This window comes from Pomacea canaliculata, linkage group LG2 (genome assembly GCF_003073045.1).
Source record: "Pomacea canaliculata isolate SZHN2017 linkage group LG2, ASM307304v1, whole genome shotgun sequence".
Lineage (NCBI taxonomy): Eukaryota > Metazoa > Mollusca > Gastropoda > Architaenioglossa > Ampullariidae > Pomacea > Pomacea canaliculata.
In genome coordinates this window covers 35,408,217-35,435,730 of record NC_037591.1, presented here as the reverse complement: position 1 = coordinate 35,435,730, position 27,514 = coordinate 35,408,217, and the positions used below count along the sequence as shown (strand labels likewise).

The window sequence follows — 27,514 nt, the reverse complement described above, 5'->3', positions numbered from 1 at the left end:
TCGGAACCCTCTCAAATGTTCAGCATGGCGCACTACAGGGGAGTTGTTCCTTCCTGCTGGAACCCAGTTCCGCTATTTCCAAAGAGTAATATGCAGTCTTATTTTTTGTGTGGATCCGATGGCTCTTTTCTTGTAGGATGAACATTTGAAATAGGAATTCGCAATAATGTGGACCTTGGTGAGTTATTTAAAAAAAATTCCAATCACCGTTTTTTGTTAGTCTTTCTAGCATGCTTAGGAGAATATTCCTAGCTGCCTTAAAATTTCTTGATCTCTGCTTTCTCGCCATGGAGAAAAGTATTTTGTGGGAATCAAAGAGACCCTAGTTACTCATAAAGTCTTGAAAAATATTCTAAGTCTACTTAACTGAAGATATTTCGCTACAGCGAAACAATCAAAGTCGTTGATTTTCTTATAATCTCAACAATTTACTACCTGAGATCAACCAAAGTAATCGCACAGTGGCAACTATTCGAGGTTTTGGAAGGGCAATGAGCGTATAGAGGAAGACTTGATGGAGGATCAACGCCGATGTAATATGTAAAAAGGTACACGAGCTTTTACCTACTCTTCTTGACGACCAGTACTGGTAAAGGAACAGAATGGAACTGAATTGTTTAAACTCCATTTCTCACACATTCCATTTGAGAATGATGGCAAAGATGACCTATCAAAATTGCAATCAATTATTATGCATAACATTCATGCAGTTAATGGTTGAATTGACAACTGTAGATTGAAACCAGAGATTGAAAGGTCTTTCAAGTCTCACACAGCACATGCATAATTCTTCATCTCAGAAGCACGCTTTATGAAAAGATTTTTTAATATTCATAGATAATATCCTAACTTTTGATATCACATTTGACATGCCCAGGTCAGGTTATAAATTTCACCCAGATACTTCCTCTGATCCTTTGAAACCCTACCATAACCTGACCTTTCTCTCCATCCTTTTGTTTTTTAAGGATGTTTGTCGAAGTAGTAGCTCCAAACTATCATCCCTTTCTTCCTTCCCTTGATTCAGTGTCCTATGCCGCATATAACTCATATCATAAAGTCTGTCCTTGTTTTAATCCTATCCGAGCGACCGAGTCCAAAGTGTATGTGTGAATAGTGTCTTGGACCCAAAACTTTTTGTGTTGTATATTTTTCTTTGTCATTTCTCGCCATATATCAAATGTAAGCTTTCATGGGGATATTCAGCTTTATTGGTGAGCTTGGTGTACTGATGGCATAGACACAGAATTGGATAGCTGACATAAAGACCTTGAATGACCCAGTACAGGCTACAACTGACCACAAGACTGAAATATTACTGTCGTCCAAAGAAATCATCGATCATCGCTCATCGGTCCACCTGCGTACGTCAAGGTGGACGACACCAACATCATCTTCAGGTCGTTTCTCCAAAATTTCGGATTCATCCTGATTGCAGAAATGACCCTTGGTAGACAAGTTATAGCTGTTTGTCTATCAGAACATAAGACCAGTGCCATCTGCAACATTCTGTGAGTTTGTTGTATCTCTACTTGATTGTCGTAGTCCCTTGCTTGCAGGCTGCCTGACCCTCACTATTCCTGTCACTAGAACAACATGTGATCACTGGATTATTTTACTGTGCTGCTAAACACCAGAAATCTCTTCCCGTCCATACCCTCCATCGAATCCTTTAAAGTGCACTAAAACACATTTGTTCCACGAGCATTACTCCTTACCTCACTCAAAACAATTCTTCTCTTTCGTTCACTTTTTTCGTCTGTTGATTAGTTGTCAATGGTTGTGATTATAGTTTATTGACTAGTCCTCCTCCTCGTCTTTTTCTGAAGATTTACGATGCTTTCCATCTTTGCTGTTTGTTCCTTGATCCCTCCTTGCGTTTTTTGTTTGTCTTTTATTACTTGTCTGCACGGTTCTTTCTCCTTCCGTTCTTTGTAGGTTGTCCCTGTGTCCTTGTCATGAGAACATGCTTCTTTGTGAGCGTGATCACGAGCTGTATAAATCACGAGATTATTATTGTTATTATTATTATATTTTTGGTTGCCTTCTTCCTTGTTCTTTTTTCATAAACAGCTTACCTCTTCCTTTCTCTGATTCTTCTGCAGTTTGAGTGTCATTCTTCATCAGAACTTTACTTTTAATTGCCATATTTTTCGTTTCTGTAGAATTGCTTATCTTGAACTTTGTTGGACTTCGCCCATTTGTCATCATGTCACCGCTGAAGCAACCAAAACTCTACTTCTATGCTTTCGAAGATCATCTATTGTAATTCTCTTTAATTCTGTCATTCCTAAGTATCTTTTTGACAGACTGCAAGTGATCCCGAATAATGGTGCTCGTCTCATCTGCAGATCATCTCGATGTGAACACTTAACACCCATCATTCACTCTCTTCCTGGATGACTGTCTGTGACCTTACAGCCTATGAACTTTCCACTTTGACATATTCCACTGTTTATGGTACCAGTCATCGATACTTTGAACTCATCCCTGCTATACTCCTTGACGAACTCTCCATTCATCTTCTGCCACCAGACATTTTCTAGTCCCACTAAGGCAAAGACATAAGGGCAAAGGTCTTTTCTTCTATCAAGCTCCATCAACTTATACTAAATTACCCGTCAGCCTTCGTCACGCCTATTGTTTGAACACCTGTAAGTCCAAACTCAAAAATACTTTTTTTTCAAAATCAATTACTTAGCTATTTTATGTCTAGACCGTGTACTGGCGGAATGCATGTCTCTATTTGATGGGTGTGTCTGTTATATGAGTCATGTGTGTATCGATATTAGCGTGCAAGTTTATTTAGAACTGGTCGTTTGTAGTTTCTGAGTTGTGAAGCGCTATGAGGAAATTATTCTGGAAAAACATTATATAAATGTTAACTACCACCACCACCATCATCGTCATCATCATCATCTCTTCTTGGATGACATATATGGTCTTCAACTGGACGATGTTACTTTGCGCTCAACATAATGGCATCACTAAAATTTCACAAGTGTCTTTGATCAGTGAGGAAAGGTATAATTTTGGTTAGCTCCTCAACTGTACCTTCCATCCTCTTCCAAAAAAAAAAAAAAAAAAAAAAAATACTGACAGGGGACAGTTCCGCGATGATCAACACCTGAAAGGGCAACTGCAGTTTGAAATTCTTTGGACGCCATTTCTCGAGAGAAAAGAACAGGTCCTCTTCAAAGCTCGCCACGGATAATAGATTTCTCGTTAGATGGGTGTGATCTTGGTGGTAGTTGACAGGAGGAACACAGCATGGGAATAAAGGCTACGGAAGCAGAGAGCGCTCCTCGGCGAATTCAGAGGCAGGGACATAATCCGCCATTGCTACAGCAACCGACCATTTTGCTGCAATCGTAAAATGCACGCAGAACGCTCAAGAGGCACAAAAGACATTTTGTGCAAGAAAAAAGGAGAGAACAGAGTGGGAAAAAATCAAATGCCGCCTAGCCTATTAAGGCAGCAAAATTGTAACAGCACACAAAACTCTTTTTTCTGTCTTAATGGAAGACAGCGGACGCTAAAACAGGACACGAAAGCTTTTTTCATCTTCGATTCCGTGATTGGCAGAAGAGAATATTTTCGCTCTACCCAAAGCCGGAGGAAGAAAGTGTTGTGCTGTCCTTTTTCATATCACACAGTTCTGTCTCTACTTTTAATTTACCTTTTATCTGTGCACGTGCATTCAAGCTTTGTGTATGTGAATTGTTGATTATGGTGTGTAGATACAATTTATCCATGCCCCTCATAATGTGAATGTCGAAGAAAAGGGAAGAGAGACTTCCTCCATACACTGTAAAACCTCCGGAGGATACACAGCAGGTTCTGTAGGGGGATTATCGCTGTGAACTGATAAGAATGGGTTATTGTTTGATTCGATAAAAGCTAGTGTAGTCAAGAAAGCAATCTCGTGTTTTAATGGCGGTACCCTGTCGCTAATTAAAATTAGTTTTTGTCGTAGGAAACTACAACTCTCCATAAAACATTAGATGTAAAACTTGCCGCTAATGATACTGTGTGGATATTTCTGAGACATTTTAATGACACCAGCATAGTCTACTGGGGAGCAATTTGTTTTCTAATAGCTAGGTAAAAGTCAGTGGAAGATACTCTTTTCTATAATATGGACGAACATATCTTCCTTCCTTTCTAGGGATGTTCACCTATAAACACAATACAGTAAAAGTTCGTGAAATCAAATTTATTCACAGATATCTGCAATTAATATTTACCTCAGCTCTGCCTTTAGCTAAAAGCCCTGACAAGGTAAACTTATCCTTGAGGTATCCTGCTATTTGAGCCTTACCCAGGAGATAACTAAGGGAGCCAATCTAGAAAAATCTTTCTAGTGTTTACACACATTGTTGACAAGAACATGTAGTGTATGTGTGTTGTTTGTCTGTACGTGATATGTGTGAGACGTGGCGTGAAAGGGAGAAGAAATGGTTGAATGAAAGGTGCAGAGCGTGCATGATGTCATGGTTTCCGTGTAGGGGAAGTAATCCTTAAACTGTCCACAAAATCTTGTTTGTGTCCCTTGATATAAGGTTTATTTGTTACTAGTGTAATTCAATTATGAAAAAAAAAGTATTTTGTGCAAATTATGATGACGAAAGGCAACTTGGAGATAAATATTCTACAAGGAAAAAAACAAATTTATGTTAAAAATCTTTTGGTCCAACGTTTCAACCAGCTCGTACTCTCAAATGAAATATAACGAAATAAGTAATACAACGATGTCTTTAAAAACACGATTTTGAAGAACACATACCTTCTGACCTAAACAGAAACATGTTTAAACAAATTATACCAACGGACCATCGACCAAACCTCAACCCTCCAAATCTATATTTTCCATCCAATAAATAATGGACACCTTCTGGGGTTTACTTATGGAGGCTGATGTTTATGAATGGTGTAAAATGCGTTCTGGTATCTCAGTTAGAAAATATCATGGTTATTGACTACCAACAGAACTTATTCCTCTTTTGAATACATTAAACTATTCTCTAAACCATATGCTAGTTCTTGAGTAACTAAAGCTTCGAAATAACTGCAAATCCAACTAATGGCCAGCAGCAAATGTTCAATGAAAGTGGTATTTTACTCCAAAGAGGGTTGGAGAAAGCAATGCAGTGAAAAGGAGAGGAGATGGGCAACAACCTTCTATAAAGATGGGCCCAAAGAAAAGTAGGTTTTGTAGCACCTCATTTTTCAATCACCTAAAAAGGTTAGGAGACGACCTTCACCTTTATTGGTCAGTTCTGAAGAGGTTTTCTTTATCTGACTCCGCTTTAATCTCCTTGGAATTATACTTCTTTTTCTCTCCCCTGTCTACGAGAGTCCCTCAAAAAGTGCTGAACCTCACCCAAATAGAAGAGCCACAGCTGAAATTTTTTATTGTGGTGAAACACTACCACTACTTACAAAACTAGAAAAACTATATTTCTGTTTGAGTGAGGTCCATGCAAAGGTGAAGGGCAGTGCGACAGATTTGAAAATGGACAAAACGGAGGTCTGAGCAGTCATAAAAAAATCTACAAAATTACACCAAAGGAAATCCTTGAAGACATCGTACACACACTTGATAAGGACTCCCCTTCCTGTGCATCTGTGAAGACGTGGGCTGATGAATTCAAGCAGGCCAGGGTCAGCACAGAAGATGACTCAGTCATGTGACCCAAAACCCTCAACCGTTGATGATCAAGCGGATGTCAATCACCGTTCGGTTTTGGATGACAGATGTTCTACTGAAGAAGCCAACTGTGGCGTTAGATTGCTACCCCATCCCCCTTACTCACCAGAGTTAACTCTAGCAGACTTTTACCTGTTTCCTAAACTCCAATCCCACTTCTGTGGTCGCCATTTTTGAAACAATGATGTGATCATATATGGTATGAAGGAGTTTTTGATGGTCCAGGACGCCAACTTCTTCTGTGATAAGATTGAAATGCTTGGCCATCATTGGACCAAGTGCATTGATGTCAAGGGGGACTTAATTGAAAAATTATAAAAAAACTGTATTGTTCCTGCAACTCCTGGATGATGCTTTGAACTTTTTGAACGACCCTCGTGTCTTGTAATCGGGCTGCAGCTGTTTAAAATGCCCTTCTCTCTTTAAATGTTATCTGCGATGATTTGTTGTTTAATTTACGTCAGTTCCATGTTTAAAAAAAACCAACAATTTTAAAGGACTTTAATTAATTTTCTGTGTATCTATCTGTGGTGAAAATCACAAGGAGGTCAAATGTTTGTGGAACTGTGACATGTCAGGACAACCTGAAAACAAAAATCTCAAGTAGCTAAACACATTAAAAAAAACTTCAATGTTGAAAATTAAGTTCTCTGTGTTGATTGTGCTTTTTGTATAAAACCTACACAAGCGAAGAAAGGCTGTAAATACAATAAGATGTCAGATTAGATAGTAATTATATTAAAATGTAGGTCTAGCAGAGGTCACAGATCTCATTTTCAACTAACACAAATCAGGAAATTTGGCTAAACCTTATCTTTTTTTAAGAAAGTCACAGGTAACTGTGTAATGCACTGTCAATGCATCAACTAAATTACAGTTAAAACTTGTAAAAAGTGAGGAAAACTTTTACTTTAAGTGTTTTGTTCACAAAAGATTTACGCGTCGGTGCTCGCCAGCTGCTTTTTCTTTTCTTGCCCTCCCTAAATAATCTCCGGTTCTTTTTCGGCATTGAGCTACACTCTGAGTGTTTTCAGGCCAGGCAGGTCTTGTTTTTGTGTTCTGAGTGAATGTTATTTTCGAAAACAAAAAAAGGATCCCCGTGGCTTTCATAACAAAGCTACCTCGACTGGCAATGCCGTTATGCTGTCAACAATCGAGTGTGACCCCGGGTGTATATCTCTGGACATCTGACAGTTTGCCAAGACTGTCAGGTCTCGGCGAACTATTTGACAGCTTAATATCCGCAACTGCAATAACATTATTAAAGGCAACAATAGACTTGAAATAATAGTTATTTTTCCTTTTTTATTTATTTTGCTTGTTTTTGTTTGTTTATTTTTGGTTTTGTTTTGTTTATTTGTTGTGTTTGTGTGTTTGTTTGTTTTTTGTTTGGGTTATTTTTTATTGTTGTTGTTTGTTTGGTTGGTTTTTTTTGTTGTCCAAAATCCTCGACCTCCATTATCAACGAATTAGAGCCAATAAATTGAAAACATTACAGACCATGAAGTTTGATGTTTTGTACCTCCGTCAGCACCAGGGTTCTCGTTGCTTATTCTTGTTCTTGATGTTGATAGCTAAACCGGAAGCGAATTTATGCTTTAGTCTCGTTCTAGAAGTTCGCGCGGAGAATTCGTCTACAATCAGGCCATGAATATACATCCGAATATACACCAGCTGACAACCTGTTTACTACCCGGTACACAAACATGTCAATAAAGTCATCCGACTGTTGTAAGCTATAAATCTTGTGCTGCTGCTCTTGTCTCTACATCGAGTGCTAACAAAAGCATTTATATTTTTCCTAACTCAGACTTGTCACTCTGACTATCGAGCGGAAATATATGCCACAAGTTGTGTGTCCCTTATCAGATGTTCTATCACATCGACCAAGAGCATCCTAGAGTGCACCCAAACATACCTGTTTATGATCATTATTAAATATTATGCATGTTCTGTCGTACAAACATCCCAGAGTGTAAACACACTCTATCAAGTATTACTAACTGTGGTACAAAAGTCTCAGAGTGTACTTAAATATATTTGTTTGTCATCACTATCGAATATTATGAACTGTATATTTTTATATACAGCTGACAGGGCAGTAGATTGTGTTATACAAGCATCGCCAAAAATACTGCGCGATGTAGTTCCATCTATCAGCATTAATGTTCTAACCAGGTATACCATCTATAAGTTTATATTTTGACACAGAACCTTCTCTAGGAACATTCGAGAAATCAGACGTCGATGTCATCTTATCATGCAAATGACAAATGACCAACTTTATTAATCCCAGTAGGCAATATAGCCTAGTAAGTGTGCTCAGTTACAAAAGTTCAAACAAGTGCTAGTTTCAAAATGAGGATAGGATGAGTGGTCATCATAGAAAACACAAGCCCTTACATTATCTCGACATTTTGTCATGGTAGTTAGTTTTAGTACATCTTCATATGCAAGTGGGAGACTTTAGTTGCTATATCCATTTAAGCGATGTCGATTAACAAATGAAAATAAAAAATAAATAAGAATAAACATGATCATAAACAATAAGCGTTTTCTCGTACGAGAAGACCACTCACTCCCTTTGTTTAAACCTAAACTTCATAAACCTCCATGTGCTCTAATGAATGATATTTGTTCATTGTATCAAAAGGCCAATCACTTGATTATTCTTGAAAAAGAATCATGAAGTAAAAAATATAAAGAACGATGAACATGCAGTGGAAAAGTCATGTATGTCATAAAATAATTGTTTCTTTGAAGCCAACTTGACTATACTGACCATTCTCCAGCCTCGAGTGCGATGTTTACATGATTGACAGTAATTTTTTTTTCAACATGTGTAGTCAATGAACTCTTTGCTTTAAAGACCAACTGTATGTGTTTCCTTCTGAACAGTCCTTTAACCCTGTATTTGAAAGTGGTATAAACCACTCTATAAATAAACTTATTTTATTCCTAGAATGTGTGTGCATATATATACAGTTCAAATGTCAGAGAACTGCGCATGTCTTTCCAGAGCTTTTATGTCGATGCCACAGTATGAAGTCTGTCTGTTCACCATCAGTTTGTCTGGCTTTGCCTCGATCTTGACCTCTGTTGTGTTTTTAGTCCTTCTGGTAATGTACTGAGCTCGATATATATAGCCGCACTCCCAGTCGTCTGGAACCAGCGCCAGATTTCTGTCCGACAAAAGTTGAAGGTTAGTACACATTGGAATCAAGCAAACAAGAAGACAAAAAAGAATAAAAAAAAAAGAAAAAAAGAAAAAAAAAGAAACTGAGAAAGTCTCTCTCTCATTCACACACACAGACACACACACACATACAGACAATTCATCATTTGTGGTTTCAGGAAACAATCACAACCAGACCCTGTAACAGTGCATCCAGGTACTCTACAAACGTAACTAATGCTAGAAAAGGTGACGTGCAATGGAGGGTTTGTCACGTGACACCGACCTGAAGAGCTCGTGATTGCAATTAGCGTTCGGGTGAGAGTGTGATTCATAATTTCCTGCTTCTGTCGTCATGTGAACTGCAAACACTGTTGGGGTCACGTCAATCACTGTGACCTCAAGCGCTAAGGACGCCGCCACGAGCCACATGGCCACTCCCATACGCCCCGGCACAACTTCAGGAATCAGTCTCCATGGAAACAGTCTGTTGGTGAAAAAAGCATCAGAAGACCCGTCTGTCATTTCCTTGGCAAAGGGACGCAGTTCCTCGACCTGACCGACTTCCTGGAAGGCTCCTGACCTGTACAGAAACTTGATTAAATAACTCACATCTTTAAAATGGCATCTACCTACCCCTCGGCAAAAGTCTTATTTTTTCTTTCTACAATGGAGTGTTGCAGTCGACATGCAATAAAGTTAATCTTTCTGTACACGCTTGACTATGAATTTATTTAGAGATACATCTCTTAGACTAATTTCCGTATCTGTGAAATGAGCTGATCAGAGCTCTTTCCTAAAAGATGTGATTACACATATCAGGACATTGACAACAGCTTTCTGTTAATACCAAATCCTTTTTTTTTCCAGAGTTGATCAGTCGCTTCCAAGATTCTCTTGCTTTCGTGAGGTCGCCTGTGTCACTGTTGAGGAAGCTTTCAAGACCTGCGATAAATTTCAATTCCTCCTGAAAGCTTAGCTTTCGTGCCTCTTAGAGAGCGAGAGACAGCTGTTTTCTTGTAACTAGATGATCATGAAAAAGTGTTTTTTTTTCTTATCTAAAGAATTATTAGCTTTGCTTTGTCTAATTCGTGCAGGTTCCGTCCGCTGTTGAGACAAGGAGAACTGAATGAACCGAAGTATCTGATGTTTGAGCCCGAAGCAGAGACGATCACATAGAACTATCCTGAGATGGTAAAAATAACAAGAAAATGCAAATAGGCAAACGTGTAAATAATGTAAATGCTGAAAAACGCAAACTTCAGGTCATCCACGCTTATTTACATACAGGGTGAACATATCCTGTTTTAAAGCAGCAAAAGTAACTCAGAAAACGGCAAATGTGAAAAAAAAATATAAATGCCACGGAAAAAGTTCTTTTGTTTTAAGTCTTAGTTTACTCAAATTTTATCTATATTATTGAAATGAAACTAACCAAAACATATTTTTCTCGTTTGCTACATAAGCATAACGGCTGAGGTGATGGAAGCCTGAGGTCAGAGAGTACAGTTATACATTTAAAAAGATAACAAGTGGGGAGAAAAGGCATCCGGTAAAATAATATTCTGCTGGCTGATGTACAACTTTAAGCTACCCTTAGATACCAATGTCATGGCGACCTACAATATGACTAGACACCATAGATATATCACCTATCCCTGCGTAATTGCCGACCGAAACTGGGTTAGTAGGACAGGCGCAATTACACTTTCTTAAGCAAATGTCAAGGGTCCCTCAGCCCAATGCATTGAAATGCTTACTTCAACATGTGTTGCACAACTCTCTCCTTCCCCAGTCCTCTACCTTCCCTGAAAACATTCAGGACCGATCATGGCAGTCACGAACATAGGCGACCTCCGTCTGAACCCTCCGTAATCAAAGTGCATTTATAACAGGTTAAAAAAACAAAACAAAACAAAATATGTTATTAGCCGAGTTTCAGTGAAGCTATTGTGGTGCAGAGATACGAGTGTAGTTTTTGTAAAAGAAAGGTGTGGGTTCAATCCTTGGTAGAGGAAATTTTATACGCGTGTTATTTAATTTTTTTTTTAATTTTTTTCTTGATGTCTTTTATGTTGTTAAGCATTAAAACTACTGTATGGGTTAGTTTGGAGTTATACTTGAATTAGTGTTGTGCTTTGGAATGATGGTATCACCAAACAGTAGACAGATAAGAACACAAACAGCTTTGTTGGTCTTTAAGTTCGCTAATACGACGTAGAGCAAGATAAAGCAAGTAGAAATTTCATGTCCCTTATATCACTGGCAAGATAATTCTCCCTACAGCGACTGAAAGTAGTGTTGTGAAAAATAATAAAACAATTGGTACAAAACGATCTTTTAGCAATTAAATTTATCTTTTCTTTATTGATCGTTGCTGTCTTTCCATGCTTCGACATTTGAGAGCAAGATAGAGGGACAGGGGCAGTCTGTGGACCCCAGGTCTGAAAAAAAAAGACAGGGAGATCCCCACTCTGCTTGCAGGTAAATAAATGCTCTAAATAAGGGCAGAAAAAAGCTTAGGGTAGGGATAATGGATTGATTTGTTATTATTTCCATCAAACACTCTCACCTGTTTACAAAATTCACTTCGAAACGCCTCAGCACCATCAGGACGGGCCGCTGGAGGATTATGGGATTGCGTGCCACACCTTGAATGGTGTCAAGCAGACCCGCTCCTAGCAGCAGGTCTCCGTTGGAGTACCCGAACAACTGGGTGTCTGGGAAATCTGCCAGCACCTTCAGGAACATCTCCCGCAGGATAGGAAGACCCCCGCAGGCCGTCTGTGGAAACGGTAAACTGCGCCAACCGAAGGTCTCCGCTCTTTGTCGCTCCTCCACCTACGAGCAATAAACTGCTAGAAATAAATTCTTCCTCACTTGCACTTTCATTTCTATGTCCTTCATAACATGTTTTATTCATATTTAGTACTATCTTTATTCCTATCTAGTGGTAATGTCTTGGGTGTATTTTTCGGGGATGAAGTTTAGGTGCGTACGTGAGTGTGTACGAAGGAGATGGAAAGCGTGGAAGTTGAGGTGTGAGAATTAGTCAAGAGAGTTTACTCTCGCTCTTCTTTAGCATGACTCGCGGGAGAGGGAAGTGGAGGGTAATTAATGCTTCACGCCGAGCCAGCAACTCAGGTTATGTCACAGGCAGCCAGCCCTGTAAACACATGCCACATGCAGAGAAAGAGCAGTTTGCCGGAAACGAGAGCGGAACCCAGGACAGTCAACCTCCGTTGTATTGGTGACAGGCGCTAATCGTTGTGCCATCGGATATATATAGTTAGATTGTTTCTACATTTATGAATCTTTTAATCTGGCACAGCAATACTTATAACCCTTGGAAAATTGAATTATTTTAAAATATAAAAAATTGGATTTCCCTTGACTGGAGACTTGCCTTAAATGTAACACTCCATTTTAAAATGTCTTGAGCAAATGGTCGGTCTTTCAATTGAATAACAACGATTCACACCTGTAACAAGAGCTCTTTCTCAGTCTTGATTGTGTATAGTCTTTGCATGCGGAAAAATAATAAAACCTTTGTGTCGACATTTGCAGGCTGGGGGTCTGGTTTCGAACAGTTAATGCCTTGCATCCCAAAATATCTACGACAAACAGGAACACTCTGATCGGGAGATTAGCCGTGGGGTGCACAAGTAATGTTCCGCGTGAGAGTTGACAGTCCTTCTATAGTTATTTACCGTCTCGGGGTCAATGTACTCCGTGTGTCGATTGATCCCGACAACAGATTTTTAATACAAATCAATCCTGCTCGGGATGACAGGCCTTTATCTGTCTAATCTTATTGCGTGCTGCATCTGTTACCCCGTTTCGCATTCCTCCCAGGCGGCCTCGTGTCTATGTATACTCACCCACACATAGGCTTGTATCACGCACGCACACACACACACCATTCACACGTATATTTACCCACAAACATTTGCACTGTCCACACACATGTGCACCCTACATACATTTTTCTGAAGCATATAGACACACCATTCACACACACAGTAATCAATCACAAATATACTCATATTCATACACCAGCAAACCAGATCTTTCACGGCCTTTCTCTTGCCACCTTTATCTCTCTCACAAACACACAAACATAAACATAAAGACACAGGAGAAGGGAGCACTCAACACTCACCTCATGAGCGAAGAGCACTGGGAGGATGGCTGGCTGCCACTGTCTCCACGTCCGAAGCACGTTGTCGTGGACCAAACGCTTGTCCTCTCGCGCCAGCCAGGTGGTGAAGATCACAAACATCGCCCCTCCCTCCCTTCCTACACCTCCATTTACCTGCCGATGTCCCTCCCTGCCCTCAAGCTGCACTAACACTGACTCCCGCACTCTGTAGTCCTCATCATCAGACAAAGTCCTCAGTGGAGGTTGGACACGGAATCTGAACCCTATCCACACAAGGAACGATGTGATTATCACAAGTCCACATGTTCTCAAGCGAAACACTCGCGGACAGGCTGCCATGCTTGCACGACTGACGAGCGCAGGAAGATTTTGTTCTCGGGGGTAAGTAACATGTGACTCCTTCAGCCAATCCCAGTGTGTCATACCCCTTTCATTTACTGCCTTGTTTATGACTCAGGTTGGTAACTGGAGAATGACAGCTGCTGCTCGGTCTGTCAACTGCCATACTAGTTCACAACCACATGCTTTCTGCTTACACCTAGCTAACCATGCATGAATCATGAGTTTTACCTGAGACACACACACTTATCCTACCTGTTCTTTTAAAAATTCAGATTCCATGTACTGTAAATTATCTCCAGTGTTGCTTGAAAAAAAATGAAAATATAAAATACAATTTATGTTTTTTTACAAGCTGAAAACTTTCTGACATTTTACTGAAAAATAAGTAGTTATGAGTGAAAGCTTTAAATGTTGTTCATCTTAAATGTATTTCAAAAAGTATTTCAGATAAAATTTATTTAAAAAAAATGACCCCATGCTAGTGTGTATGTCTAAGTGTGTTTTTGACTGTTGTAGACCTACATGAATTTTTTTTTTATTTACACGCGAGGGAGAGGTCTTGCCCCCACTGTATCCATTTATCAACTAAGCTTTTTCTCCAAAGATGATGTGGGTAGAGCAGAACATATCTACTTCACCAGTGTAAGAGAGTAGTAAGTAAACTAGCAAGATGGATGGAAGTGTTAACTACTGACAGCCTAGACCTGTGCTTTTAATTATTCGCGATGTAATTTCACTCCCACCCGATACACACCCTCAGCCGCTTGAATACACCCAACACATTCAGCAGTCATTCATCCACCCGGACCTAGCCTCAAAAGCTACAAAAGCAGACGCTCCTCGAAAATCACATGCACTGAGGGCACACGAAAAGTATATTTTGAAGAAGAAGAAGGAAAGAAAACCAACTAAAGATTCTCATGACTTTTCGCCTTCGCCTGCTTCTAGTCGATAAGATTAGCACATCAATGCTCGGGTCACACACGAAAGGAAGTATCGTGTCTAAAATGAAACGAATTGAAAGGCCTGAATAGGGGTCGACCTAGAAAATGTGGTTAGGAGAGGTTTTCCCAAAGGCACACACAGGAACTGATTATGGTGCAGGATGTGGGGACATTTTTGATAATACTTCTCTCTCTCTCGAGCTAAAATTCATGTTGTGATTATAGAATTCATTCTGTAGCTATACAATTCATACTGTTGCTATACAACTCATACTATTACTACAGAAAGAAAATGTCGGTAAAACCGGTTTAATTTCATTGCTGAGTGGTTTATATGGCATTCATTTTTCATACCTAATTATTGTAAATTCTATAGCTATAGAATGCATTCTAGAAAGAATTGTATAGCTACAGAGAGAGTTTATAAAAATGACTCTCTTGGCCTCCGATAATGAAAGCTTGCAGTTAAAAAGCAAATGCACCCACTTAACACGTGCAATGATAATACAAAGTAGGGTAGCCAGATGAAATCTTTAGCCCCAAACTGGCAAAAATAAAAATATGATAAATAAGTAATGTGCAAAGAACTCCCGTCCTTTCTTTTTGTATTTTCCCATCGCCGGTTCTGAACCCACTCTGCAAAGCCTCTCTGACAATTTCACCAATCAGTAAATAAAAATGTCGTTGGGTACTGATGATGTGATGCTGTCTTTCCAATACTTCTCTTTCCCAGCACCATCAATCTGTTTACGGTTAGTAACAGCACAGTACAATCAGTTAGACCCCACCTAAGAACATAAGTTGTAAGCAAGAAAACGGGAATGTCTGCAGCTGCCCAGAACAGAAAACAACATGACAGCTGGTGGAGTTTGTTTATTTGTTTATCCCAGTGATTATGTTTATATGGTGTCCGATCTTTTCTTCCTACATGGTTGTGCTGTCCTCACCACCGAACTTGATTCTAAGTGTCGCTAAACACGCTTTCTCAAAGCTAAACTCACCTAGCAATTGCTCAGTGGGATATCCGCCTACCTACACCAAACCACCCGACATTTTCCGAGGCGACCACAGCTCTGTGACCTAAAAACCTCTGAACTTTTCCCCCTGTCAGGGCTGGGGAACATGTGGCCCGCGTGAGGCGAAATCATTTGATCCGGCCAACAGCTTTCAGAAAATCTATAATTTTTTATGGCAACATAAATTCATATTCAGTGAATAGTTATAACAACAACAAACTACATTTTTAGGGACAAGCAAGGAAAATCGAGACAGGGCACATACAAGCACTTGATAAAAGTAGACGCCAGATGCGTGTCGTCAGCAAAAACTGTGGCCCAGGAGGGGGGGGGAATTGGTGTTTTACGCCGTGTCAGCAACTAAGGCTATATTACGGCAAGCAGCCAGCCCTGTAAACAGATGCCACGTGCAGAGAAAGATCAGCGTGCCCGAGACGAGAAATGAACTCAGGGCAGCCAACCTTCACTGTATTGGTGACAGGCGCTAACAGCGCTAACCGTTGCGCCACCGGGCCGCTTGTGGCCCAGGAACGTATTCGGAATAATAATAATAATAATAATAATAATAATAATAATAATAATAATAATAATAATAATAATAATAATAATAATAATAATAATAATAATCGGAATGATGTAGAGATTAAGTTGAAAAGCAGTAGCACTAAGAATTAAATACTGCAAGAAACCACAAAGGACATGGAGGTTAGCTGCCGGGGGCGGCATGACACCAGATGGTCCCTGGATCAAGATAGGGCGGCCCCTCACACTGTCATTCAATAATCTAGGTTTTTCGCTGTCAATATTAACAACGGTTCATGTTTTTCCCCAAAACTTATAAAATAAAATCTATACAACGTATATCACACTGAGAATATGGAACAGGGGAGGGGAGACAACCGCCAAGGGCGGCAAGCAGAGTCCTGCAGGGATGCTTCAAGCCAATGAAGTTGAATATCTGTCTGCCTTACAGGCTGTCTGTCTTTGACGACCCATCCAGAAGGAGGTATGTGTGAACTATCATTATTTTTACCATTATCATTATTATTAATGTACTCTCATTGCACAACACAAACAGAAAACATCAGGAAAACATGGTTTATTACTATACACTTTGTCTTCCTAGGAACTATAGTCAAAAAGATACATTTTACAGACTCCAAAAAGTTATTGTGCTATGCTATGCATAGGCGCAGAGCATTTTTTCTGGCATTTTATTACAAAAGTGAGGATTGTGGGAACTTACAGGAAGGTAGGTACTGTACACGTTACAAAATTGTTAACAATATGGCGGAGCTAAATCTTGACAAAACAGAGCAAGATCATTTTCAAGTAAATAATTCTGTATATCCTGCAAATTTTGTGATAAATATCAAAATGGCGCTTGGAGGTAAAAATGTTCCCAACCCATGCACCATGTGAGCAACAAGAACCTCGCTCAACCTGACAATGCTAAGTCACTCAGTTACATTGTCCTTTTCGCCAAACTCTTAATTCATTAAATTTAATTTAATTCACAACCCACATCATTATCATTTAAGAGCAACTCATGAACTGGCCGCTGTGTTCTTTAATTCAAACATTTTCCATTTAACCCTGAAACTTACCTTTTTATAAGTAGGTATGGCTTTGTTATATGCCCCTGACTTCACCTGCCAGGTGAGGCAAAGGACTTATCTTTTCATGATTGGGAACTAAACAGCTATCCATTTAATGTGCTGAATTGCTTAAGAAGCATTTTATGGTAAAGACATTTTTTAATTCACAATATATGGCTGAAGGATGAACCTCCTGTGTGACAAGTGTTTGCCAGCAATTTAAGAACAAAGTGAGTCTCAGATATAAAGTATTATTCTAATAATCGTGTAATCTTCTTTTACATTGTTTGCAAAACAATCGCGATATAATAACATAAAAATGGGTATTTTAATCTCTACGTAACAACAACATTTAGCATTCTAGTCTTGAGAATGAGTTGTGCTCAACATATGACATCGTATAGTCCACTTTGGCCATGACCATGTGTATAATTTTAAAATCTCTCTTTTGTCGCTTTTTATGTGAGCTTCACCTCTGCAAACTGTTTGTGCACCGTTCTATTTTGTCAACAATGATTTTCTCAGCTTCTGTTTCTCGTGTGCTTAGAGAAACCATTTTGCTTCTCAAAGAGACAATCTCTTTAGTCCCTCAGACGACAAGCGACCAATGGTGAATGGAATGGCAAAACATTTGCGCATACTTTAAAGAATATAATATATTCTTATATTTTTAAATGTTATCTAAAAAAATTAGCTTTAATAGGAACGTTTTTATCGCTCTATGGTTGTCTTGTTTCTGTCACTTTTAATCACTTGGCCCATTCAAGTGCCAAAAATCATCTTTGGACTTCCTCTAGGATAACTATATGTAGAACAAAGACGAGGTGACAAGGCTGTTGGCAACTAATTTTAAAGATGGGTGTAAACGGATCTTGGATTTAAGGGCCAAAAGCTCCAGCCATCCGAGAAAATTAACCCAAGACCGTGACCGAAAAGGAGCTCGCACCAGTGCCCTTCGCGTGCTGTGGGGTCAAAGTTTATGCCCCAACAGGCTCTGGTGGACATGCATGTCATGACACATACTACTTGTGTGTTGGTCTTGGCCTTGGTGATGACCTCCGCACGTCGACGATGATCGATGATCTGGTAGACCATGGCGCTAACCTGACGTTCTGAAAAAACGGCCGAAATGAGAGAAAAAAGTGTTTAGCAGTACATTGTTTGTTGCAAACAATAAAATAGTAACAAAGGCCATACAAGTCCCACTGGTGATCCAATTAATTAACAACTTTTCGGTAATAAAATATACATAGCATAATTAACTGCACAGATGCGTGGAAGCAAAACAGATTTATTTACCCTGACATGCGTATTGCGTCCCTTGATTCGAGCAGCACACGTGGGCTCCGGCTTAGGCATGCAACATATTTCCATAGAGAATAGCATTTTAGACACAAGGAGAGAAGGTTTTTCCGGTTCCTATCATGCCAAACACAGGTAAGTAAAGAAGATAAAGTATTATTGACAAATAGTTGTTAAATATGTATGGTATAATCTGGATGTGTGTCTCAGGTTTAAAAACCAAGGAAACCTACCTGTGACAAACAAGCAGTTTTGACTCATTACATAACATTTCGTTATTGTGACGGTTCAAATAAACAAGATAATAATTGCTAAATAAAAGCTTTTGATAGGCATTATCTTACCAATCCCACGACAGTCCTCGTTTTTGTACGAATCGCCGTCTGTGTCTGAAAGCCAAATAAAACATTGTTTAAAACAATAAAACAAAACAAAAGGCTGAAATAACACAGTCAACACAAGAAAGCAAGAACAAAGTCATCCATTATTTTTTTTAATTTCTTCCGCCCTGTGGACTTCATCTTGACAAAGGTGTGTGCAGCAAGGACCTCTGCAAAACTTTACTGTAGCACCTTAGTGTTGCGGTAATTTGAGATCCAGTATGGTCAGGAGGTCAGGAGGTCAAGGAAGGCGGTCAAGTTCCATTATAATTTAATCATGAGCGTAAATGCGCCCACCATGAAGTATGACCGTCTGTTCCCAGGCAAAAGAACTATTTTTAAAGGAACACTTCCCTCTCTCTCTCTCTGTCTTTCCCACAACTCAGCAATCTCTCCCCCGTCTCCCACTCTCTCCCACTCTCTCCATCTCTCCTCCGTTCTTTCTCCCCGATATGATTTGTGATTGAGACCGGCATTACAGGTAACCTGTGAATGTGTCACATTGATTGATTCTGCTCGCTGGCGGCTAAGAAAAATATACTAAGTGGATGTGAATGGCCAAAGTTTCGCAATGATGCCGAGACTCATTAGCTCACACTGGAGTCGATTTATTCTGGACAAACCGTATCCTGGACGGTCTTAAGAAAATATTTTCAGCACACAGCCAGATGCATGTTGTAGCATAAGCCTTGTATTACATAACTAATACCCTGGCATACAAAGCACTTGCAGAGTATAATGACACATGCCACACGTAAAACCCACATAATAATGAAATGTATGTCACATGATAACACTGGCTCAATAACTACACAACTTCCGACTATTTTCTTTTTCTATGGCAGTCTATAAAAATTTTTATACTGCTCTATCAATAAACTTTTTGTATATTTTTCTGTATATTGAACATGCTCGCGCACCTGTAGGTACATCGCTTTGAGTCTGATACTGGACAAAGGCGCTATCTAAATATGCTGATTGTTGTTATTGTTATTATTGTTGTTGTTTTTGTTTTGAAAGGCACAATGTCAACGAGACTGTAAGCCACGCCCTTTCCAGATCGTGGAATGATGCAGGAAATCGCTTGTTGAAGATTGGACAATAAAGCCGAATAATGTAAAATATTGACACATTTCTGGAACATTGATAACCATAAAATTTTAGAGTACACCTTTGTAATAACAGTTTTAGAGATTGCCAGATTCGGGTAGTGTGTATCGTCTGTGACCGATTCAAGTATCGTTGACCATGGTGTGCTGGTCTTTGATACAAAGAGAAAAATTAGATTTTCCAGGATTTTTCTGTGAATGGCGATCAATGGCACAATCAAACGTGTTTTTGATGGATGGTGGATGGTGGATGGTGGATGATGGATGATGGATGGTGGATGATGGATGATGATGCGTCTACGACCTCATACCTTTCGCATCGCTGTTGACGCAGCATGGCTCTTCATCGGCTTTCCCGTCACAGTCGTTGTCGATGCCGTCGCCAGGCGCTGACGATGACGTAGGACACACATAGGATGCTGGTGTCAGATCCTGCGACATCACTAAGGTTGTTATTGTACCTCCTCATTTCGAGGGTCAATGACCTACTGGCAATCGTACGAATGATCATTTAGCTGGTGGCAATCATGTCAGTGACATAGTACATAGGATCAGCGACATCAAGCAGTAAGTGCTTATTCCCACACTCTTTTTTTTCACATTCTTGTGTTCATCACATTTTGCTGGATAAAGATAGTCGTGGCTTCTGTTTTCATATGAATAATCATCTTTTATTTTATTTCTATAGACAGCAACTGCTTCTTATTTTTGTTGACAAATATTACATGTTATTTCTGCCAGAAATCATTCTGTTTATTCCCAGACAGCCATTCTTATTTCTGTACACAAAACTTACATCTTATTTCTGAAAACAATTATTTCGTCATATTCCTTCCTTCTCTTTCCCTATAATAAAACAAAGATTCGCAAACAATCATTGTTATTTATTGTGCACTTTATAATGACTTCTTATTCCTGTAGTCAAACATAGACCTTGATTTTCTTGTTCGACAAGTAATCGTGGTTTTGTTTAGATATTTTATTTTTTCTTGTGTACAACCCGCCCTTAGTCACGTGTCCTTGTTCTTTTGAGACCATTTGCAGGTGCTTCTGTCCTTAGTCGTACCTGCCTGGGAAAAGATCGAATCTTTTCATCGTCTGTAGCCTCAGTTATTCTCATTTCCTGCTTGCACAGTGAGTTGTCATGCATGATCACTTGCACTGTGGAGTCAAATAGGTTCTGAAGCGGGATGCATGGCTGGCGAGTGTCAAAGGTCAGCCATGAGACATTAGAGCCAAGTGTTTCGATATTGCTGCTACCAGGGATGCTTGTTCTTTTGTAATTAGAGAAGGTAGATCAATGCATCGACAGCAAACCCTCGAGAATAATGTTGTCGAACGACACGAATTTCTGTTGTGACCTGCGGGATCCTTTTTTAAAATGAATTTTGTCTATTTTTCTTCTTTTTTCGGTTAGTTAATTGCAAGAGTCATCTCCTCTAGTTGTTTTCTGAAATATGATGCTAGCAAATTAAAGGTATAAAGTTTGTGACAAGGTACACACATGTCCACATTCAAGCAAACACACAAACACACACAAAAACAAACAAACAAACAAACAAACAAACAAACAAACAAACAAACAAACAAACAAATGTATATATATATAATCTGCAGGTCCAAGTACTCACCATCAAACGTGTAAGAACACGTGTACATGGACTCACGCATACATACGCTTGCGCGGACACATATTCACACGTTTCTTCTCTTCCGCACTCTTTCTCTTTCTCACCCACTCACCGACCGACAAATACACACACACACAAACACACACACGCACATACAATCACACACACACACCTTTGGGTAGCCATGGAACAGAGACATGGCGCAACTCTCGCAACTGGTGACGTAATGCACGAAGGCGTTGAAGACCGGGCCCCCTGGTGCTCCCAGTGAGAACGGAAGCTGGTGTGGCCCAACGTCGACGTAGCCAACCACGTAGTTGTCTGCTCCTGTGACGTTTCTCCACGTGACGTTCCACATACCTACGGTCTGCTGGTTGATGCGCAGCTGCGAGGACAGGTTCGTCGGCACCGAGAAGACGACGTACAGGTGACTCGTGTTCTTGTAGTTGTCGTTGAGGCCGAAGCGGTAAAAGTCTGTCGCCTGTTCCACAGGGGTCAGCACGCTCAGGCCGGGGTCACCTTCGTCCCGCACAAAAACTCCGTCTGACCCCGTGTAATACTCCTGCTCCGTGGCGTAGTGGCCTACAAGGACCGGCTTGTCCGACTTGGCGTACGTCACGCTACCCGCCAACAACAGGTACTCGCCGAAGTCGCCCGGATGTTGCAGCCTGATTTGTTTTCCGGTTCCCAGGGTGATGGTCGTTTGGGGGTCCTTGGCAACAAAACGATAAAGGTCACCCATGCGTTGGTTCGGGACAGGTACGAGAATGAATGTCATGCCCCAGGTGGAGACTGAGGGCGTCTGCTCTATCAGGTGAGAGGCGCAGGTACCTTTGAAGATCTGGGTTCGGTTGGCTCCGCTTAGAACTGCTATTGGCTTGGAGCTGATGACGCGGGTACCTGTGAGGTCTAGCAAAGCCTGCATAGAAAGATGTACAAGGCCAACAATGAAAAAGTTCTTTAAGGTAAACATGATAACGACAGGCTTTCGGAGTAAACGTAGCAAAAGGAGTTTAAGGTTGACATAAAGAGGTAAGACCCGTATACAACGTAATAAATAAATTTAACACTAATCTAAAGCTCGTCAAATTTATGTTTTCTTTAAATCCTGCATAAAGACAATCGTAGATTTTCTGAAAGTGTCGGGTTCTGATAAAGAAGAATGAGAGACAGTTGAAAACTGGACTGCTTTCGGCCTACCCAACGACCAGCACGTGACTCACGTTCATTTGCCCTTCGCTCACCTGAACCTGCAAGGTTTGCAGCGCACCGAGTCGGATGTTTATGACGTCACTGTAGGTGTAGATAACGCCATTGAGCACGAACGTCACCGAGGCGTTGATGGGGCGTTGCGATGGGAAGGTGACGTTCACCTCAGTGTCGTCGTAGACAGCTGTGACGGTGACAAAGGAGGCGCTGACGCCGAGGGTGTTGTTGTAGGCCAGCACGAAGTGGTCCGTGCCCAGATTCTCGACAGGCATGGGTGAGTAAGTGTCGCCGTTCGAGCCCCGCTTGTTTTTAACCACGACTGTGATGTTTCCAGTCGAGACAATTCTAATACTCATGTCCGTGACGTAAGTTCCGGTGGGAAGCACGGCCTGCGAGGAGTTCACGGGGAACGCGAGGTTCTGATCAGGCGCCAGAATCAGGGTTTTGTTGATGACATAAGGGGCTGATGGAAGCGTTGCCAAGGATACACTGACACTTTCGTTGCCGACCGTTGCGAAATAAAGAGTGGTGTCGATGTTGGCACCCTCGTATGTTTGGGGAAAGGTAACCACGAAATGCTTCCCAGGGTCGCACGAAGCCTCTGAAAGAAGAGTTACTGCGATAAAGACAAATAAGAAGATTACATCGCAACCTTGTGGTTTTGTCAACTGTTTGTGCCAGTCAGTGTAACGGACACGTACCCGAAATAAGGGAAGCCCTTCAAACGCCATCATTAGGAGTGGAAGGAGGAGAATGATGATGCCGACGACGACGACGACGACGATGATGATGATGATGATGTTTCATTAAATCTTACCTGTAAGTAGTGTGAAGAGTAGCAGGTGTAGGTATGTGTTTCTGTCACCCATTGTGATGTCAGCTGATGCTGAAATACAGAAAACGAATGTCGAGTCACTGCTATGAAACTGTTTACAATGCAAATACAAAAGACAGAACATCTTTAATCATTTTCATGAAACTGTTGTGTCTGCCAAAGGTAACATTAGAACATTACATAAAACAAAACATTTACACCGGCACTTATAGTCTCTCTCTTACTAATATTACAGCTTGGTACACATTCATATTGTTGCTCAAAAGACGGAAAGTCGTGGTGCTGCATATAACAGAATGTTAAAATATTTTGCAGAAGTTCTAAGCCCACATTTAAAGATTTCAGTTTTCTCAGACAGTGAAGTCGGCTTTGCACTTTCTTAATAACATTATCTAAATTTTACTTACGTTTATCGTCAGTAAGTATAACAAAATATTTAGAACTGTCTACTCTCGCTGACCTGACTGAGCAAATGGTACATTTGCGTTAAGAACTTTTGACATTAGAAAAATTGAATTCCTTTATTCACAAAGTCTAAATGTTGTGATTTACACGTGCAGGATGAATACTGAGATTACTTAGTGCAAGATGTTCAGGCACCAGCAAGTTTGCCCGCTACTTGACATCTTTACAGAGTTTTGGGGGCATGGCTCTATATCTGTATTAAAATTCCTATCAATCATCTTTATGTTTGACTGGTTTCAAGATGAGCTGGTGCAGTTTTTTTTCATGTAAAGCAGATTGAATGCTTACAAAAGAACACAAGAAAGCTTTAAACGGCCCATAAATCCGAAGAAAGGAAAAAAAATCTGCAACCAGGCAACAAAGTATTAATCAAAACAGTTGCAACTTATGTGTACAGAAACGATATGAAACAGGAATATATCAACTTGATGGTATTGACCTGCGTCTCAAAGAAAGAAAAAAAAAAGAAAGAAGTCTTCTAACAAGAGAAACAAATTAAAGGAAAGATATTAAAGAATCTGTATTTCTCTATGGGGGAAAAAATTTAACCCCAGGTACGTACGTAAATCCAAACTGAGGTGAGACAGAAACACTGAAAATCTTACCTGATTTTTATTGTCGCTGGAACAAGTCCCTACCCTGCGACACCTCACGAGACCTTCTGGCTTTGCGGTGGAGTTGATGTAATTGCCTCCGTCGCTCTGTCAACAAATATTGCCATTCTTCACCAGCGGAGTTCAAAGCACACACGCCGCCTGTGAGCCCTGACGTGAGGAGACTGACGACAAGCCTCCACACTGGCGCCAACCAATCATCGAGAAGACCTCCAGATATATTGCCTGGTCCAGTCTGCCAATAACTGGACTCTCAACTATTATTGGAAAATATTGTCAAGGTACTCCTTTTCTGACAACGAAATAATTAAAAGCTGTTTCGTCAAAAGTTCTTTTATACACAATATTTCAGAACCTTGGATGTTCATTGACTATGCCTGTGAAGGACTTAAGTGCATTGGAGTGTCCTTCGGAAATAAAATATTGACACTTTATATTACAATTTGTCATTGCATAATTAAACTATTTTGTTTGTTTGTTGTTGTTTGTTTTTTGCTTTGTTTTTTGTTTTTTTTTTTTTTTTGCATTCATATGTATTAATAAATTATTGACGTCGGATATTTGATCTGAAATAAACTAATAAAAATTATACAAAAGGGATAGAGTTCAGTCATCGACATTTGAAGACGCTACAGTTTTCAAGGTGCAGAATGAGCATCTGGGGTCAAAGAGTACGAGCTTGCCATGCTTGGTCTGATGGTGGCGCCACTCTGTTTGCTCTCTGCGTGAAAGATCAATGCTGCGATGCTGTTCTTCCTTGGGCAGACATAAACACCCATCTGCTGGACTAAGGTAAATAAAAATCGCAGTTGATGTATTGCCCCTGGTGGATCTGTGGCTGCTCCTGTCAAAATTGTTTTTCGGTCCCTGTTTTAATGTCATGGAGATGCTGAAAAACATCCCTTCACCACCACCACCAGCACCCGCGTAATATTTCATTTTGATGAATTGGTTTATTTACTGGTTTGTTTATGTTTTGGCCTTTTGTGTAAGTCATCAGATCGAAGCTGTTTTCCCTCCCCAAAAAGCAGTAAAAAAAAACAAAAAACAAAAAAAAAAAAAAAACAAAAAAAACAAACAAACACCTACGAAGAAAATGTCGTTCCGTTCATTCTTAAGTGCAGGGAAGCGGTGCAAACCGTTTAAGTTGAGCCAGCAGCTAAGGTAAAGCAACCGGTCCTGTATAACATATTCCAGGTGCAGAGAAAGAACAGAGTGCCCAAGCCAAGATCTGAACCTTGTATAGCCCAATCCTCACTGTACTGGAGACAGGCGCCACCGGACCGCCCTCTTAAACAGATTCCTTTACAATGTGAACCCTTACACTGTCCGAAAATCAGTCTTCAACTCGCGAATCAAAAAATTTAAAAAAATGCCAGCACTTTGCTGTGATTTGTTGAAAACCCATATGCTCTTGTAGCAACTAGATTTGTGGTAAAAGTCAATTAACCAGCCAACCAGACAGACAGACAAACAGCTAAACAGCCATCCAGAGACAACACCAAGAAACATGCCAGTGCTGTGGCTCCATACTGAGCAGCAATCACAAAGCATGTGGTCATGGAAATGCTAGACTGGTCCTCCATGTTAAGGTCAAGTGCCTTTTAAAAATGCGTCACGATTGAACAACGATCCATTTCCATTCGGCCAGCTAGGTCACGTGACTGCCACGGTTGATTTCCATCATCAGCCTCTTGCCCGACTTCGCCGTGCAGAATGCTCTTTTGTGAGCTTGAGAAACATGTTTTAGCCATTATCGACCAGAACTGTATACATATTTTAGAAGCCACAAATACTGTTTCTATTTTCCCTTTCGATAAAAAAAAGATATTTCGTGTACTCGATGAGTTTCGATCACTAGTGAAAAATGCTGTATTATATTTTCCCCTCAAGCTTTCTCTGAATGAATGCTCCTGCTGTGGAAATATAAATTTTGTTCTTAAACATAGCACCCATGCATATCACAGCAATAATTATACAATCTTTTTTGAGACTAGGTTTCGGACAAACTGCGTCTAAAGATGGAGAACGAAGACAAGGCAGCCAACCACACAACCAACAGCTGGCAGGCAGGAAGTGGATTGAGTTTACAGCCTCCCAGGACTTCTTTGCCAAATTATAAGCAAAGACAATATGTTTGTTTTGTTTGTTTGTTTTTTTTTTAAAAAAAGACTGTTCACTCCGCCGATTTCCTTCATTAAAATGTACGCTGGCAAACGGTTATCTCCCTTAGCTAAAGCATGGTAGATGTCGCACATTGACTACTTGTGGTCTTCATAGCTCACACTGTTCCATGCAAGATTATCACTATTATGCTATTATTGATATCGGGATAATTTTGTTGTTATTTGGGTAAATACAGTAATGTTTTATGTAGTTTGATACTTTTCTGCCAATGTAATTATTTGTTTCCTAGTTTACTTCATGAAATGACCACAGGCACTTTAAAATTCGAGTTTTGTTCTGGTTATATACCTTTTTTCGCATTTGTTATTGAGAGTTTAGCATTTTTATATTTTTATATTTGTTTATTGCAATATAATACCAAAATAAGGAGATTAAAAGATGAGAAAATAAAAAGCACACACACACAGAGGGGTGGGGGGAGAGAGGTGGGATTAAAAAAAAAAACCAACAGATTTGCTGAGTGTATTAGTGAAGGCAGCCAGCAGGTGATGAATGTATTAGTAAAGTAGCAAGGAAATAAGTGTCGACCACTGTGCTTGAAATTATACAAATATTACATATAAAATCCCATGTACATACAAAATGCTCAAGAGGGGGGGGGGGATTTGTGTTTTACGCCGTGCCAGCAACTCATGGCTATATCACGGCAAGGCAGCCAGCCCTGTAAACAGATGCCACGTGCAGAGAAAGAACAGCATGCCCGAGACGAGAAATGAACTCAGGGCAGCCAACATTCACTGTATTGGTGATAGGCGCTAACCGCTGCCTGAAAAATGCTCACAGATGTCTCCAAGAGTATAATGCTAGTAAATATCTACACACATATTTGTACACA

At 40.1% G+C, this 27,514-nt stretch overlaps 2 protein-coding genes and 1 long non-coding RNA gene across 3 annotated transcripts; 1 reads left to right on the top strand and 2 right to left on the bottom strand.

Moving 5' to 3' along the window:
- Positions 1-7,947: 7,947 nt before the first annotated feature.
- Positions 7,948-13,459, bottom strand: LOC112557858. Its single transcript, XM_025227942.1, has 4 exons — positions 13,048-13,459; positions 11,458-11,726; positions 9,172-9,468; positions 7,948-8,892 (listed from the first exon to the last, which is right to left on the bottom strand). The coding sequence occupies exons 1-4, from the start codon at positions 13,384-13,386 to the stop codon at positions 8,697-8,699; spliced, it is 1,101 nt and encodes a 366-aa protein (XP_025083727.1). The 5' UTR covers positions 13,387-13,459; the 3' UTR covers positions 7,948-8,696.
- Positions 13,460-16,303: 2,844 nt separating this feature from the next.
- On the bottom strand, positions 16,304-24,818 carry LOC112558256. The gene is made up of 8 exons (XM_025228608.1): positions 24,484-24,818; positions 23,396-23,464; positions 22,614-23,179; positions 21,542-22,288; positions 20,050-20,170; positions 18,594-18,638; positions 18,247-18,297; positions 16,304-18,059 (listed from the first exon to the last, which is right to left on the bottom strand). The coding sequence occupies exons 2-8, from the start codon at positions 23,445-23,447 to the stop codon at positions 17,797-17,799; spliced, it is 1,845 nt and encodes a 614-aa protein (XP_025084393.1). The 5' UTR covers positions 23,448-23,464; positions 24,484-24,818; the 3' UTR covers positions 16,304-17,796.
- A 221-nt stretch (positions 24,819-25,039) lies between these two features.
- LOC112558257 lies at positions 25,040-26,651 on the top strand. The gene is made up of 2 exons (XR_003098114.1): positions 25,040-25,284; positions 26,490-26,651. It is a non-coding gene; the product is annotated as an uncharacterized LOC112558257 (long non-coding RNA).
- The last annotated feature ends 863 nt before the right edge of the window (positions 26,652-27,514 follow it).